Raw genomic sequence first — 18,432 nt, forward strand, 5'->3', positions numbered from 1 at the left:
TTCTGTGGAAAGATTCCACTATGAAAAGATTATTGGAGGCATACGTATTCTTTCGCCTTGTTTACTGACAATAAAAATATCTTTTTTTATTCTTTTCTGCTCAGATGACATTTCCTCAAAGCATGACTTGCATATCAAGGCGACCTGATTTGAAATTCTCATCCTTTTCCAACGTGGTGGCTTTCAAATAGATATTTTTTTGCCACATGTAAATTCTGTACGCATCTTGACATGCATGGTTAATTCCCAATTAGATCCGAGAATATTTTCTAAAGCAAAAATAAAAATGTTTTGTAAAGAAAAAAAAAATCCAGGAATGCGCAATCGTTTTATTATCATTCTGGCGAACACATCCAATACCACATTCTCATTTTGTCACCTCTCACTACGTTTTTGTCACCTTGTGAATATTAGATTTATTTAGCTCTATGTAGCAATGTCACACTGAACAACTTCCAATCAAGTCATTTCATTCTGCTGAAACAAGCTCTGATTGATAGAGTTATTTAGCTACATATATTATTTCCCAACAAAAAAAAAGGGGGAATGAACGTTGTGCTGTTCACTGGAGTGAAAGACTCGTTTTTTTTCCTATTAATCAAAAATGAGAGATACCCAGAATGGAATAAACAAAGTCACCAAGCTTGCTAAATATTTGGATGTGGCGGTGTAAATCCAACAGGAAAAATACGATAGAGAGAAAGCTTATCTAAGTTGTGTGGATTAATTGAACAAAACTTGGAGATGCTTTCCTCTTCTTCTCCAAATTTTAATGAGATCACTATTCACAAGAAAAAATGTCAAGTCTCAAAATGAAACATAACATCCCATTAGGGGTGTGACAAACAAGATGAGATTTAAGCAACATTTAGTAAAAAACTAAGAATTTGCAGGTCCTTATATTTGGCTATTGTTTTTTTGGTCAGTAGCATTGCTTTGATTAAGAAAGCGTAGCAGTATGTGCGCACAGTGCCACTTACTAAAAGGGTCTTTCAAAGCCCTAATGACAACCAGAGGTAGCAACTCGAGCTGCTGAAATTCCTCCTTACTCCTCTTCCTGACAGCCTCAGGCTAAACTAAGCGATCTATCCATGCAAATTGCATTCATTGTTGTGAGAAACTTCTGCCATGGTAAATGTCTTACCCCCCCACCCATATTGCCTACAGCCAATCGTGCCACTGCTGGGTGACCACAGTGTTGCTGCAGAGGAATTAGCAGGGCGATTTGCAGTGGGATTAATAACTCATTCTGCTGCCGACCTGAGCAGCCAGTCAGGACACTTTGGAGTTTCATATAATGAAAGCCTTCGGCTAGTTAGCTTGATCAATGACTTAAATCATTCATGTTGTTTTAGGAGGACTGAGGTAGCGACTTCATTTCAAAGCCGTCTACGCTAAAACACAGAAGAACTTTACTCTAAATTCACATGCTGACTTGTGTAAAATTAGCTTCTTTAAAGTAACAGGTGATATTATGAGAATTTGTTTTATACGTGCAAGTACTGGTTTTACATGGTTTTAGATCCTGTATCTGTTTCCAATTTTGAGCAACTGGTCATTTTGTGGTCATGTATAGAAAAATCAGATTTTCCTCCATATTCATCTAAAGCAGGGCTGTTAAACTCGTTTTCGTTTTGGGCCACATGTAGACCACAAATTCCCTCAAAGGGCCAGTTGGGGCAGAATGTTAAGGGAAAACCAATAAACTGTTATAATATTGTAATTTTTCCACATTTGAAATGAACTTCTTAAGAAGTTCAGAATAAATATTTTAAATCATTTTTTTACAATGATGTAATTCGTCTCTATACCAGGCGCCTACAACCTTTACAATCCTGAGAGCCAAAATTGCCTTCAGTCCAGCTAAATAAGATTTCTTCAGAGCCACAAATATTATAGTACCTTAAAATATATATATATATATATATATATATTTTTATAAACATGTACTTCAAGAAATTTGTTATAATTATTATTTTTTATTTATTTAAAACAGTTAATTCATAGGAGTCTTTGTTAAAGGTCCAAGACCCACTAGTGGCTCTGGGGCCAGAGGTTGCAGTCCCTTGACTGATACAAATAAAAACTGATTTGATTTGACTGTTAATATAATATTTAAGTACACACCGGTTATCTTGTACTTCCATTTCTGTGGCCCTTACCGGCCTGGAGGGCCACAGAAAAAGCAATGGCAGGCCAAACTTTGTCCACGGGCCATATGTTTGCATCACTGCGTCACTGTTGATTTCAAACAAATGTAATAACATGGCCAACCGCAAGCACACAAGCACACACACAAACAGCAAAAAGATGAAAACTACCTTTGGTTATTGACATCAACATAATTCTTTATGGGACCAAAATGGATACATTACAAAATGACTAACATGAACATATATCAGCATTAGCGTCCCTGATGATATTGTTATTATTCTTTTGTTGTATTTAACAGCAACCTCTATTGAAGATGTACTGCAGAAAAACTGGAATCCAATTGGAATTGGTATGCCTGACCTCAGCAAAAATTCAAATTGATATGGCAAAAGGATAAGTCTAATAAGTCTTTACTTTTGAAAGCTTGACAAGGAACAGACAGAATCCCACATTATATGAATAAGTGCTGCATTTATTGATGCATCAATCAATTCAGCAAGGATCAAAATCAGTCATCAATTTCCCATGACTGGCTCCCAGTACAGGCTGTTAAATTGTGAATTTAGCATCATTAGTTTGAAAGCATCAAGACTAAGAGCTTAAACTATTTTGAGTAATCTTTTCTGAGATTTGTAAATGTTTGATGGAGAAAAGCAAGATATGCTTTAATAATATTTAATGAATAATCTTGTAAATTCTACACTTCCAGTTGCGGATATTTTTTCTTTAATGTGTTGAGTAATTTCAGAGGAAATTATGCAACTAGTCAGAGTTGCAACTATCATGTCAGACATTAAAGTCAAACGTGAATGGGTATTAGCCAAAGATCTGCCTGATCCGTGTATCACTACAATTTTTGTTTGACAGATTTTTTTCATAGTAAAACAGAAAATAACATCAGTGAGAATAAAGTTCTTCTTAATCATCAGCAATAACTCTTCTAATCTCTCAATTTGTTGATGAATTTAGAATATAGCAACAGGAAAAGAAGTAAGAAATATACATCAAAAATACAGCTTTACTCCTTTAAAAAGTTATTATGTCTGAACGCTCAAGAACGTCCTCCTCATACTTACATCAGTAAGTTAACTGCTGATATCATTTATGACACTTTCAGCTTCCTACTTGGTAAACATACAGCTTTACAATCAGATTTTTTTTTCCGTCAACTGTCAACACTGTGTTAGCACTTAGAGCTGAAATGTCATTCTGTCAGTCTGAATGAATGTTACAGTACCAGCAGGAGACTGCATTTCAACATAAAAAAAAACAGCTGATGTTTTTTAATGAGCAACTGCAGAGGGAGTCCATGAAACTTTATACAACTCAGAAGAGAGGATGTTACACTTGTGAGTTACAAGAGCCCGACATTTGCACCTAGTATGTTAAAACTTTTTCTCACTTATTTCCTATCCAAAACCATCCAACAGAAATATCAATGACAAATCTTTCCTGCTCAACCAAAATCGCCCATCGCTTTGCTGTGAACTTTGCCAACCTCACTTCAGAGAGTTCTGCTCATTTCCTGAGGCTACGTATCGACTCGAAGTTTCAGCTCTTTCTTAAGGTGCTTAAATAAAAAAAAAAAAAAAAGAAGAAGAAGGACATTATCTTGCCCATAGCCATCTGTATGACCTGTAACACAACACATCCAGAAGTGTGTGTGTGTGTGTGTGTGTGTGGGGGGGGGGGTGGGGGGGAGCAGGCTGACCTCCAGAAAGCAACAGTAAGTGTGAAAACCAACTCACCATCAGCAGTTGCAGCAGAAGGAGCATACAGGTTCCCTGAGCCAGTTTTAACTAAGAATGAATTGGGGCCAAACTCATCCTCAGAGTCAGAGTCCTGGGCTGGCTGAGCCGCACTGTTACCTAGCAACCTCCCGTGGTTCTCATTGGCTGCAATGGAAGGGGGAGGGTATGGGAGCTGCTCAACAGGGGAGGAGGAGGCAGATGAACAATGGAGCGGAGGACCTGTGGACCACAAACAGAGACAACACATGGGGGGGAAATGAAACACCCAAACACAAGCATCGTCACACAGAAGCAGAACACACACACACACACACACACACACACCTACATACGCCAGCGTACACGCAAGACTTAACTCTGACACTTCAAAAACAAACAGGGACACATCTGCCTTTGTCTCTGCCACCTCACTCCAGCTGGGAAGAACAATGCAAACAACCAAAATGACTTTGAGAGTGAACAGAGAAGACATACGGCTGGCACCGCTTGAAAAAAAACACAAAAACTATAAAACACCTTTTTAAGATGTCTGTCTGCATGAAAAAAAAAAAGTCTGGCTCCAACGTAAAGAGAAGAAAAAAGAAAAAAAAGATTTAATCCAAGAACAACATACACTTATATTAGACTGAAAATACATACTTTTGCTTGTGCTTTCCAAAATATAACTGCAGTGGTGTAACATTAAAATCGGTGGTTATTAAGTAGACTTGATAAAAGATGGCACCTTTTCTTCCCTAACAGTGACTTAGTTAGGTTCTCTTCCAGCCTTGTTGGACACAGTTCCAGTGCCTTTAAGAATCCGGTTTTTGCGCTGACTAATATTTGAGCTTCTATATTGTAATCAGTACTCTACTTATGCAAAGCAACACACATCTGTCTCAATTGATGGTACTAACCTGCTACCTGACATTAATTCATTGAACAGAATCTTTTAACTGACCAAAGAGAAGTTGGTTCTGTTGCAACATGACGATGTGCTAATAGGTTGAACTAGCAACAACATTCTCTCTTGTAGAAGCTGTTATTTGGGGTAGATAATGCCAAGTTAGCTATTTTAGATGACAATAAAGTGTTTAAAAAATATGATGATGATGTATTCATCTGTATCTTGGCTTGATGAATGAATTGAAAATCATTCGATTCCAACAAATATCTGATCGCTCTGAAGATGCTGTTGGTTGCTCAGGGTTCCCTAAATTATTCTGGTCTCTGGTTTTCTTTTTAAACATTTGAGAAATCAAAAACTAATAAACCAGAACACAAAAGAATAAAATAGTATTCAAATTATCTCAATTTAAAAGCTAGATTTATTTATTTTTCTTACTTTTCTGTAAGAATAGGCTAATGCATATATATATTTAGAGGCATTTTTTTTTTTTTTTACATTTTTACCACGGGCAGCAATTACTTTTGGAGTACGCTGTATGAATAATAATCTCGTTGACATGGAGTGTGAGCCACTTGTTGTAAGGTGCCCACTATAAAAACCCCACCAGCATGAACCGGTCCTTTATATTTCCTCCAAATTAACAGTTTTCCTTCTTGTAAGATGCCTACACCCCACGGCGATCACACTGTTCACCCCAACTCAAAAGCACATCATAAATAATTTGCAGTCGTGATTATCAGCAGCTCCTTTCTGCCATTAAGAAACTTAGATTTTCACTCTTTTAAGGCTTATTGGTTTCAATCTCACGCTGTTAGTCAATGGTAAATCTCCACATAGAGCTCCGTATTAATGTGTGATTAACTTCTGAAGCAGCTCTGCACCATGCTGAAAATGACTCTACTTAAGTAACAAGACTACGGCGCCAAAAAACCATTAGTTCTGAGCTCTTCTGCATCTTCCCATCAGTCCCTCTGTCTTGACGTTAAAATTCCTGCTGACCCGACTGTCATTCATCAGAAGTGATGAATTTCTCCTCCTTCAATAACGATCCCCAAAGAGTATTAAAACACGACTCACTGACTCGCATCTAATTAGGCAGCAATTAGTGATATTACCATATCAGGCGCAGCCCTACACAAGCTGTAAATGTCCACTGCCACAGAGAGTCACAGTTTGTGCTTTACATAAGCTTCAGCAGACACTTCATTTCGCTCTCAGTTTGTCTAATGCTTAATGGGCACGGGGACACAGCAGCCCTGCTGTGGGTTAATGACCGTGACACTGCTGTTGTTGAATGTAAACTAATGTATAGCCACAAGAGGAAGAGGCATTTTTACTGTCGCTCCCTGTTTCCCTCGGATACATATCAGGCACTTCATTAATTTGTGTCAAAACAGCAACACTGCTGAACCCTCTCGACACGCTCTCATCTGCCGCCGTTAGAAAGTGGCAAGATTCTTCTTCTTGACGTGAAAGTTTCTCTATTTCTGTGTCCCTCTCTCTCTGAGACTAATTATTGGGACAAAAAAATTATTAAGGTCCACTGAAAACAGGCAAAGACTTAACCTAAATGAGGTCAAGGTAGTTAAGTCCTGCAGCCGTTAGTCTCGCGCACAAAGGTTTGACTGTCTCCCTGTGTTTAATTAATGCTGCCTCGGCCAGTTCATGCCCAAGCCACGTGCAACCTAAAGCGAGACACTGTGTCTGCGCAGGAGGAGAGAAGATGGCCAGAGAAGTTTCTCCACCTGCCACAGTTAATTGCTTTCGTCTTCACTCACTGTATTACAGCTGCGAAGACGAACTTTTACTTAGAAGCCCTTGAACCGTGCACGACTGCTTTCATTTCTGACAGTTATGGGAAGAGCCTCTAACTGGCTGGTGGGGGATCCGGTGTAAACGCCGATCCCCTCCCACTGTATTTAGCGACTTGATTAGCTTGTTAGCCATCCAGTTGAATACACAGACAAATACATCTGACAGTGATCTTTGGGCTAAAGAAAAGTCTGCTAATGACATCACAGCAGTTTTTATTATTTTCTTTTAGTTTTGTTTCCCTGAAGGCAATGCAGAGGTGATGCATGCCAACGTTTTTCCTTCTGGGAATACCACCAAAAATCCACACTGCAGTAAAATCTAAGAATATGAGCTGATTTATTCTATTTACCATTAAAAATACCTTGCTTTGCCTTTAGTTAGACAACATAGTATAAATAATAATAATAATAATAATAAAAAAACAATGTCAATTTTATATTAATAGTTTAGGGGAATAAAAAAGTGCAGCAGAAAATGGCACACAAGCAACAGCAGTAACTAATTATTTTAGGGAATTGGAAGCAAAGCCCATTCGATACTTTGGAAGTGATTAATAATGTGTGGACTGGAATCAGCACTTGAAGAGCAACCACATCCAGACGTTTCTAGAAAATGAACCACAAATATGGTATTCTTAAGCAGCTTCTGGTATCTAAGGAGAAAAATGTCTGGACTGTTGCTAAGGAAACAATTTTTCAGATAAAAGCACATTTTGCATTTGATTTGGGCAGTAGTGGGCACTATTAATTAAAAATTTTAATTCAAACTCAAAAATACCTTATTGACCCCAAAGGGAAATTAAATGTTGTTGTAACTCAAACTAATTCAAATTCGTCAAAGAATTGAAAATAAAGATAAAGTTAATTGCGCTAAATTTAAATGAGGTATCAATCTTGTATTTAACAGAATCTAATGCTAAAGTGCTAAACTTAACCATGTTGATTTACATGTGTAAAATCAACACGATAAATTTGACTGTCAACAGGGACAAATTTATTATCCAGTAGATTTTAAACTGATTGCTGTACATTTTGTGTTCATAATAAACCTCATTTGCTGCACCGCATCACGAGTGAAAAACGTGAGGAGAGGAAGCAGAACTGCTATGTAAACAATCTCTCCCACTTCAAAATAAGAGCACAAATATAAACGTCTAACCAAAACTTCAACACATATGTCAAACTTAAGTCAATTTAAAGTTTATAAAACAGCCAAATAAATTAGGACTTCAAAATTTATCTGGAAAAAAATATTTAGTAGAAGTGTACTAAGCTTTTCAAAGTTAGGAAAATTTCTAAAGGGTTAAATGAAAAAGTAGCTCAGCTATTAGCACATTAGTTGATTAGAGGAAATGTGCCCACCAATGCATTTGGAAATCAGGGGTTTCAAATTAATCAAGTTGATCGAAAGTCAAATGTAAGAATTCTTCAGGAAGTGACAATATGGGAAGTTGTACCATTCTTTGTTGCTCCACTGTGTTTTATCAGGTCCAAAGTCAGTGCTACCATTTACCAAGAAATTTTAAAGCAGTTCTTGGTTCCATTTGTTAAAAAGCTTTATGGAGATGCTGATTTCTTTCACTGCCGCTACTACCCAGGTTAATGACCATGTTGTTACTTGACTGTCTAACAAATTGTCTACAGAGAATCTATAGAGTATTGTCAAGAGGAAAAAAAAGTGACAGGGTGATCTCAACATAACATCATGCTGAGGCAGCAATTCATGCAGAAAGTTCAACGGCACATTACTTGGACATAACTTTCTGTAAGGAGACATTTTTGCATAACTTAGGTCATGAATTATTTAACTGTGGTCTGAGATATTCGATTCTGAGTTTTCATTTGCTCTAATCCATTACTTTCAAAATTAACAAAAATATACACTGGTCTATATCACTCTGTGGGTAAAGGATCTGTTTGGGTTTACTTTTTAAAATTGCAATAATAAAAATAACTAAGCCTTCGGCGATATTTCAATTTATGTAGATGCAACTGTAAACATCACGCATTTGTTGTTGTGAACTTGTGCCGACGATTTTAACAGGGTCAACATATTGTGGCTATACTTAGTAGCTTCAAAGCAAATCAAATTTAACGACCTATAGCGTGTCCCAATAGTTAAGCAGCAATGCACACAGGACATGGGTAACTGTCCTGTGTTGCCCCTGGCGTCTGAGCTGCAGTTTTATTCCGGTCGCCTGAATCAATACTGCATTTTATTTCTACAATTCCTATCTAGCAGTGTTGATCTTGTCTAAAGGTAAAGAAATAATCTTTAATTTTCTGTTTTATAAAAAAATTGGAAACTTATATTGCTATTATGTAATATGAAGAGTTAATACCCAATTGGTTTCATCACAGCCTTCTTTAGTTATCAATCTGGAAAGGGCTATTTAACTTTACAAGTATAGTTCTGTTGACTAAAGTTCTGGTCTTCATCATGTTCTTGTACTGTGACAAATAAAACAAGGAAGTTGGCCAGAATGAGACTGCAGTTATTATGTTGTTGTCTACACCACATGTTGATGGTTCTCTCCGACCAATCAGAGGTCTGTAGTTTCTCTCCATACGCATATGGTACCACTTTGGCTCAGCTGAACCTTGACCAAGGCAGTAATCTCAACATATATTAATGTCAGATGAGTCTTTACTATCTCCAATGTCTAAACTAAAAGGAAACACAGAAACGGTGGACTGTGTGATGCAAACAAGCCAAAAACAGCAACATTTTCATCTTCAGAAATACTTTTCAGTTATTCTTCAGATATACTTTTCAGGATTAAACTAAACCACACGTCTTTATATTACTCTTCGAAACATACCTCCGCTGACATTTAGCTAATATAAGCTAATAGGCACGTACTTCATCTCAGTAACCATCCATTTCAATAACAATCAGCCATGATAGTTACTGAAATTGCCAGGAAAGTAAATGTCAGACTTATAAAAATCATTTCAAATATAATGTAACACATATGCTGTATGACTCATATGAAAAACAGAAATTACTATATTCGTTCAAAAGATTTTTTATGCAATCAAAATGGAAGACCCTTTGTGAAACCTCACTATTTCTGAGGTCAAACATGCCATTAATTCTAGTAAATGTGCCAAACTTGACATAAAGTCAGCTGCCCCTGAAGGATTTTCTTAAAATTAGTTTTTCAGCATCATTTAGTTGAAGCCATAGTTTGGAAGGAGGTTACAAAAGGCCAAAATAATCTCAATGTAAAAGTTTCAGTCATAATAAAGGCACAATGAATGCAATATTTTGATAAGGAACAGAATTATTCTAATTCTAATTAAAATCTAATTAATTAAAACTGGTAAAAAAAAAATAAAAAATACTTGAAACTGCCCAGGGGGATTCCCAATAGGCCAATAGAAACAGTGAATGAGCAGCAGGAAGTAGTGAATTTACTCTACATGTGACTGAGTAGCAGGGATGCAAATGTCTAAAGTCAAAGTAAACATCCAAGGTTGGCTAAAATGTGTTATGGTCTCTTAAAAATAAGCCTGAATTTGTGGTTCTGCACATAAAAAATATGAAATAAAATATATTGACCGTACTAAAATACGCTATCATGTTTTAGGGTTATTTTCTTCATATTAAACTGAGGTGGATGAATATATGATAAGCTTCAATACTATTTAGTTTTGGCCTAAAACTTTCAGGTGTCTGTTTGGTTTAATTTTTCAGCATCACAGCGAGTCCAAGCAAGCACCCATCAAAAGAATGGCTTCATGAGAGGAACGGCCCACACACAGGTCGCAATTAAATCTGACAGAAAATCAAATTTTCTAAAATGGAGCGAGCAAAGCTTCTCATTTGAAGATTTTGGATGGTGTGTAAACACCATTAAACTAATACTTGAGCTGCTAAGGGATTTTAATTTCAGCATTCTGTCTTCTCTCTGTCAGATGCAGCCAGGATATTGCAACTTTTTACAAATTTTTACTTTGTTTTCCTTCAAACAGATTTGTTTATTTTTAAGTTAAATAATTTTTCAACGACGTTATCTTTTATGAAATTTTAACAAGATTGCAGTAGAGATCTGTTGTTTTCTAAAATATTTACTTCATTAATACCTCAATGTAACATTAAATGTCATGTTTTTATTTATGTGATATAGACCATAATAACAAACATCAATTGAGAAGCAAACAAAAAAAATCACCAAATTGATCACATTTCTAAACTTTGACAGACACAATCTTTGACATTAATTTGATCAATTTGTTGCTGCTCTTCTTTTTGTTTTCTGACACCCAGCTGATTGATCTGTTGTCTAATTCATGCTGTGCTAAACCCAATAGATTGCAAACCTAAAAGATGCTCCATAGTCGCTGTGCATTCTCCCTCTGGGTGTCCAAAGCAATGTAATGAGCAGAGACAGCGCAGTTGTTTACACAGCCATAATAACTCTGCAGTCAGAGTGATGCAACATTACACAATGGAAACTCTGAAGCTAATCACAATTATCAAGTTTGCTCATGCACAAGAGGCTAGATAAGTCATTATAATATAAATAAACATCATTTTTATCAAGACAAAAACAGCTGGGTTTAAAAAAGGTATACAGTGATTAAAATTTCCATGAAAGGTGTTATCAAGAGGACAAAATGAAATGATAAAAGTCAACTTCTTTCCTAAATACAGTCCAAACATTTATCTTTACCCCCCCCACCCTATTTGTTGCTTTACTTACAATGGTCCAAACTGAATGCAGGGACTCTGCATTCTGTTTTTTCATGTTTATCACATTATAATCACAAACTTTAAGGTGTTTTATCAGTTTTACAAATACAACAACCAATAGACAGTCGTGCATTAATATAAGTTTTCAAAATTATTCACAAAAAAGTGAAAAGTGCGGCATGTACTTCTGTAATTCTACACCAGAAATACAAAAGATGGATTTCACAACACGGTGAGGACAGTGTGTTCAGAGTGGCATGCACTTATTTTGCATTCATCAGTTTAATAAAGTAAATAAAAGGTCAAAGCCTAAGTGGAAGTGGTGAATGATAAAAGTAAATCAGATAAAATACATTAACCCTCATCCTTTTGGATTTGTTAGTAGAACAAAAAAGAAAAATAAACTAGCCAGCAAGCTAAATTCTGGTTAATGTTGTGACTGTGATACAAGCAGTTAAAATGTAGTTATATAAAGTGAAAAGCTGCTGAAAATTCATAAATAGGCAAAGAAAATGGTTTCTCCATCCAAATAACCCAAAACAAGACGTAGTAGGGCGTTAACAGCATCATCAATGCTCCTACCGGTGCTATAAGCAAACTGCAAAGTATCTAAATTACTGAGTTGCTCTCCAGATCTCAGCCTTTATTATCTTCTCAACGGACTTCATAATGATTGCAGCAACAGCAACAGAACAAAAATCCTTTTGGGTCCTTAAAGACATCCACAAGAAGTGTTAACAATAGACTTTACAACTGTAGGCCGTTTAGCTGTAATAAATTTAAATAAAATATTCTCACACAAAGGTCACCATATTGTTTGTGCTGCAACACATCCTGGGCAGGTGGTGTATGCTAGGTGATAGCACTCCATCTCTGTTCAGTCATAATGGTAATTTTTGCGCAACGCATAGCGCTCAACCCTGCATGAAATGCAAAACAATGCAGAAATGATGAGGGGACGTGAAGATGAGGAGAACCAAATGAATGAAGATAAAAGTCTCACCTGAAAAAGCTGCTTGGAAATATTAACCACAAAGAGGTCCAGTTTCTAACTAAAGCTGTTTATAGTAAGTATCAGGATAATGCAAATGTGCCCATAAAGTCCAGCCACTGAATGGTGTTACAAAGATTTAAAGATGCTTCATTGTCCTTTTAAGCATCCATTCATTATCTTCCAGTTTGGTTTGATTTCTCGTTAGCTTCTCCTAATGGTTTTAGCTCTAAATAATATGGCAAACAGTAGCTCACAAGCCGATCATGTTTGTTTCATATCTCTCTACTAGGTGTTGCAAACAACAACCTTTAGGTTAGCGGTAAAATTACAACACATTCACACTAACATGTTACACTAATTGTGGATCTCTAAGAATTTAACCTTGAGAAAGGTATAAGTGAATTTTTCCAGAGCCTAGGCACCTTGAATTTGGGGAAACTTTGCAAAGATAAAAGAAAAATGCCAGTCAATTGTGCGGCACAGTGTTTTATAATACTGTGCCGTATAAGTATTTTGGCTCGGGACTTCTCTCAGTTTATTGTTTCACTACGTAAATTTATTAGAATTACCAACTGTGCTGATTTAACATTCCAGAGCAACAATCATTGCTATAAATGTATTCATTAAATGACTGTAAGAAAAGACTAAAGGATGACTTATGAGCCTGACCTGATGGCAAGGGAAATAGGGCTGACCTCCAAAATGAGCTGAAATGTATTCCTGTGCTACTAAGAAGTAGCATGTTGATCTCAGAATAAACGACTAAACTGTTGATTTCTTGATCTATGCTGTTCTCTTTCAAGTGTTTTGCAAAATTGTAAAGTGGAGCTAAGTGAAATGAGCAGCTCTGTTTCTTTGTTCTGTGTCTAAGCAATTTCAAACTGCTTTCCTGAGAGTGCATTTATTAACATACTGTGGTTTGCTGCTGACGCTTCTTGTTCTATTGTGTTATATTGAATTTACTCTAAAGTCAGGGAGGAATTCACAAAACTGCTTCACTCTCGCTATTTGCTATTTTTCCATCCTGGATTCACAAAGCAGACAGCATCAACATAAATGGTGACGCAAAAAATGCCCATAAAGTCGCTTAAGAGAAATTAAATTTTATCTATTCTAAAATGATTTTACTCTTCTCTTGCTTTTAGCATTCAGATTGAATGAAGTTAAAAATGCATAAATTTCACATCTATTAAAAAGTAAAAAGACACTTTGCAAATCCTGTTAATTTTACTTAATTACTGAAAAAGGTAATTATTATGGTTTCTATTGTGATGTTCATTCACCATGAAGCTTTTTTCCTCTGTCATCCCTAGTGGTAATATTGCCAGCTGCTTTCAGTAGGGGGTATTTTTTCCCTCAGAATCTGGGTAACTCAAACAGGTCTGGCCATGATTTGCATAAATCTAGATTATTATGAGTAAAGTTTATTCTAAATTCAGCCATAATGCTTTATTTAAGTATGTAGATTCAACAAAAGATATGGTATTTGCTTGGTAGAGCTATTTTAGAAACAGGTCCACCTTTTATAACTAGAAAGCTGTGCAAACGTAGATCTGTACAAACTGAGCACTTCCAAAATACTTTGTTTTTCCTCTCTATGTTTGGCTGCTATATGGCTCAATCTGTGCCTATCATTCAACAAGTGATATTCTCCTGCATCTTTTGTAGTCAAATCTTTAAAATGTCTTCAACTCTAAAATAAAGAAATAAAAAAACACAATTCATTGCCTCTTTTACACAACATTACACAACAAGGATGGCCCACTTTACAATAAGCCTGTTTTATAATCTCCAATAAGTGGTTGTTGTCTTTTGTTACTAATTAAATCTCTAAGTGAAGTGCCACTGACTGGTCTAAAGTGAAAATGTATGACTTTTCACACTGTTTAGAATCATACTAAAGCAACTGAGTCTGCAGTTTATTTTTTATAGTGTTGCGACAGATGTTTATTCTCGCAAAAGAAAAATGGTTCAAAAGCCCATCATGAAAAACCACAAAACATTTTGTTGTTTATGTAATGAGTTTTCCCTGCCATCAGAGTACTTTGATTAATTATTTAAAGTTGCTTAAAATGCTCATTTTTTTTTACTTGTGCTGTTCAACAGTCAGAGTCAAAATGATTTATTTATCCATTCGTATGATGGTTGAGTTAAGTCATTTTAAATTATTCCAAACTACGCTATTGTACACAATCAGATGTTCTTTGGACTGAGGTTTTGTAGCTGGCAATAGACTGCATGTGTAGTTTATTCATTTTCGCTTAAGCAACACAAGGACCAAAACCAGTCCAAAATATTTAAGACATTTTGGTAAAGAACGTATCAGTGTCAGCGGGTTTTTTTTTTTATTCTATCTCAAATTCAGAGTCAAAATCAATCACAACTCCAACAAGCTGCATTGTTCATCATGACATCATCTGTTTCCAACTTTGGATCAGTTCACAGACATTTTCAGATCTCTGTTTGTCCCGCCTGCCTTAACAGGTACGGCGCCACATCGCTGTTTTGATTTTTTTCTTTTTCTGTTGCAGATCTGCTGCTGTGCTAGGCACAACTAATCTTTTGACATTGGAGATGGTGTTACATTTGGCTCTTGAAAACTAGAGATCATAGTGTTCAGTGGCTCCACGTTTAACAGGTTCTGTGGCTAAAATAACAAGCCCAAATCATCAACAGGCTTTTTCGCTGATATTCTGAGTTTGACATAGTTTGACTTTTGGCAAACGTTGAACTATTTACAAATGTGTTTCTTTTGGTCTCATTTCTGCATAGGGTATTGGAGTCTTGTGGTTTCCTTTGATGCAAATGTGCAAACATAAGCCTCGCTGACTTAATCGTCTTAGAGAGAAGATATTTTCTCATGGCAAACTCTCAAAAACATTACTAACTTGTGCCAGTAGACTGAGATGTAGTTCTTTTATTTATTTACTTTTTACTCTTTCTGGAAGCACTTTACTGTCTGAACAAAGAGTGAGTTAGCCATAAACATTTTAATAGTGTATATTCGGTGTATATTTCTGTGAACTGCCTTCCTTCCAGCTGAATGTTGTATTCAAAATTATATATATAAAAAAAAAAAACTTCTGACTGTAACTGCAACAAGAGCTCCTTTGCGGCTGTCGTTCCTCCCTTAAATTGTGTTAACAGAAACCTGATTGCTGACAAAACAAAACCTAATTATAAAGGTGCTCACACTTGCTAATGATCAGTCACTTGAGTGATTTTGATTAGCAACACCTCCCTGCTACTTACCCTCTTAATTCCAGTAGAAGCAGTTTGTGTTAACAGTTTTTCACACACTCCCTCTTCATTCTGGAGCAGTTTTTATTCAATAAATACTGGCCTAGTGTAATATGTAGTTACATTTACCAAATTTTAAGAGCAAGGAAACAGCAGATGAATAATTATTTCCTAACTAGTAAATCCTTAAGTTACTGTCATAATGTCTCCCATCTTACCAGATCTTGATGCGTTGCGTCTTTCGCTGGTCTAAGTATGAAGATGTTAAGGGGATTTGTGGAACATCAAGTCATGATGTCTCAGTGTTTCATTTTGGATTAGTCCCCTGGGAACTGGGGTCAAAGCTGTGTTCTGCTGCACTAAGACTTGGTATTTTAGTTTAGACATTTTAAATGACTTATTGCATAAACATATCTATGTGTGATTCTGATTGCATTTCTTATTTAAAGGAAATGCCACTCTTATAAAATTGCGTTGTTTTTTTTTTTTTTACATTAGCAGAATATTAAAAATGCTTGGTACTGGAGTACTACTTTCCTTTAGAATCATCTACTCTTGAAATTAAGGGTGGATTCCAAATATTTTTAAAGTTGTATAAGAATAAAAATGCATTCTTTCTTTTTCTGACAGTAAACTACTTATAGATTTTTTTTTTTACACCAAATTAATAATTAATGTATGACCATCTACCCAAAACAAACAACAATTTAAGAATTTCAATATTTGTCGGTGTTTTTATTAATCAGGAGTGTGCAAAACCTGCACAGTCGGCCACACTCCACCAAACTACATAATGTAAAGCACAGGCACATTACATGCACAAGCAGAGGTTGTGCAAAATGAGCTTTTATGGGCCAGCATTGGAAAATTGATAAATATTTCTCTGTCAGTGCTGTTTACTTGCTAGGAATCAATAACATAATAACAGAGTGAACATAATGTATGATTGAAAACAAATTGTAAATACCCATAAATTCTTTTTTTATTTAGACAGGCTAGACCATTATGGAGAAAATGGAAATTATATTTGCATGTAATAAAAAAATATTACCACAGAAGATGCAGTTCCATTTAAGACTGGCCCGCTACTTTTCTATCAGCACTTTCTATCCCAGCATCCATTACTTACAGCACAAACACTGCATGCACTTACACAGACACTGAGTGCAAAACTATGAATAAATACATGGTCTAAAAGTGTTTTGTGAGCAAACAAAAAATTATGTCTATAGTGACAAAAATTTAGAGTATATACAAACAGAGTAGAAGGAAAATAATGTAAGACATTAAACAAATTTCTTCAAATACACTTTAGAAAGTGTCACGGCCTTTTTCTACAATCCATATAAACAAAATCAAATGCAAATGCCTTCAGTACCCACCTAGTGACTGAATGGATATAGCTGATTAAAGAAGACATTAGAGGTTTATTAGAGAATATCAGTGAAAAAAACGGGATCACGAAGACCAAAGAATACACTAGAAACAGAAGGAACAATGTTGTGGAGAAATTTAAAGCAAAATTAGGTTGTAAAACTAAATTCATGTGGGACAACAAACCTTCCACGTAAATTGACAGGTCAAGCAATGAGGTCAATGAGAGCAGAGAGCTAACTGTGATTATTTATTGTTTGTATTATTGGCATAATATTGTCTGTATGTAATTAATCGATGCAATTAATTTATTTCTTCAATGCATTTTTTCTCCCATTTAAATTAAGTTTATTTTTCTGCCTGTCCATATGCCACAAGCTCCAATAACAAATCTAGTTTTGTCTTCAGTCATCAACATACAATTGCAATAAATTAGTCCTAATCTAATTATTTTAAATTTGAACATTACACACAACACAGAGAAAAATAGATAGATCTTTAGAGTCTTAATCCACAGTGAGTTTGGATCGTGAAAAATAAATAGAAAATAAGAAAATCTGACCATGATTATTTAAGGTTGGGATTTTCATGGGCTGGAGCTGAAGATGCACCACATTTTTTACAGATGTGCTCGGAGGCTACACACATCTGTAGTCTCAGACAGACTCAAGAGCTGTCCTCCTCACATCTTTAAATGACCTTACAACAGGGGCATACACCCTCAGTGATCATCTATTCCGCTCCATGGATGAAGGGGGAGGTAACTAACTAAGATTACAAAAAAAGTCAGCAACTCAGAAGCATTAGCACACAGCTTAAAAGAATTAGCCAGTGGCATTCCAAGGAATCACCCGTGAAGATGAAAAGGATCCTGGAGGAACTGAGACTGGAGATGATGTTTCTTCTCTGAGGGCATCTTAGAACTGACTTCTTCCTTATGCTTTACTCAGACCCCTACCTGGCTCCTCCACCTTTCATCCATCCAGCCTACTCTGCTCCCCTGCATATAAGAAACAGCATACCCTGAAATCCTGCTGAAATCTGTTTTGAGCTTTCTGTTATAAACAGTATGGGCATAAGGCTGGAAAGGTACAATAGAAATCCAAAATGAACTCAAAGGGGCAATATTATGTAAAATTGACATCTTCTTAGCTTTACGTTACATTATAATGTTATTCCCTCATTAAAAACATACCTGGAGTGTTGCTTTAATTTTTTCATACATGTTTGAGAAATCCTGTAATCTCCCATGGCAGCTAATTGGAGGTGGCTAAATGCTCCAATTAGGCAATGCTTTGAGGAAAAAGCACCACCTTTTTCCTCAAAGCTCCTCCCCCAGGCAAGTTTCCCCCTCACAGTGCACCCCTCCCCCTCAACTTATGTCTGCTCAGCATATCATACAAACAACTCCTCAGTTCAATGCTGCTATAAATGCTTGTAAACAGCATGATGGAGAAGCATAATGTCATAATGTATTTAAGGCGGAGTGTTGCAAAGGATAGAAGCTCCTTAAAGAG

At 36.1% G+C, this 18,432-nt stretch overlaps 1 protein-coding gene across 8 annotated transcripts in view; it reads right to left on the reverse strand.

The window, feature by feature from the left end:
• Positions 1-18,432, reverse strand: part of tenm4 (teneurin transmembrane protein 4) — a 225,673-nt gene that overhangs the window by 126,015 nt on the left and 81,226 nt on the right. For 5 of the 8 annotated variants that reach the window (XM_044118604.1, XM_044118607.1, XM_044118606.1 and 2 more), the window contains exon 4: positions 3,903-4,124. The exons of the other annotated variants lie outside the window; for them this stretch is intronic. In XM_044118604.1, coding sequence (XP_043974539.1) covers positions 3,903-4,124 — 222 coding nt within the window. The remainder of the gene's footprint in view (positions 1-3,902; positions 4,125-18,432) is intronic. 8 annotated transcript variants of the gene reach the window in all.

The sequence above is a fragment of the Gambusia affinis genome, linkage group LG06 (genome assembly GCF_019740435.1).
Source record: "Gambusia affinis linkage group LG06, SWU_Gaff_1.0, whole genome shotgun sequence".
NCBI lineage: Eukaryota > Metazoa > Chordata > Actinopteri > Cyprinodontiformes > Poeciliidae > Gambusia > Gambusia affinis.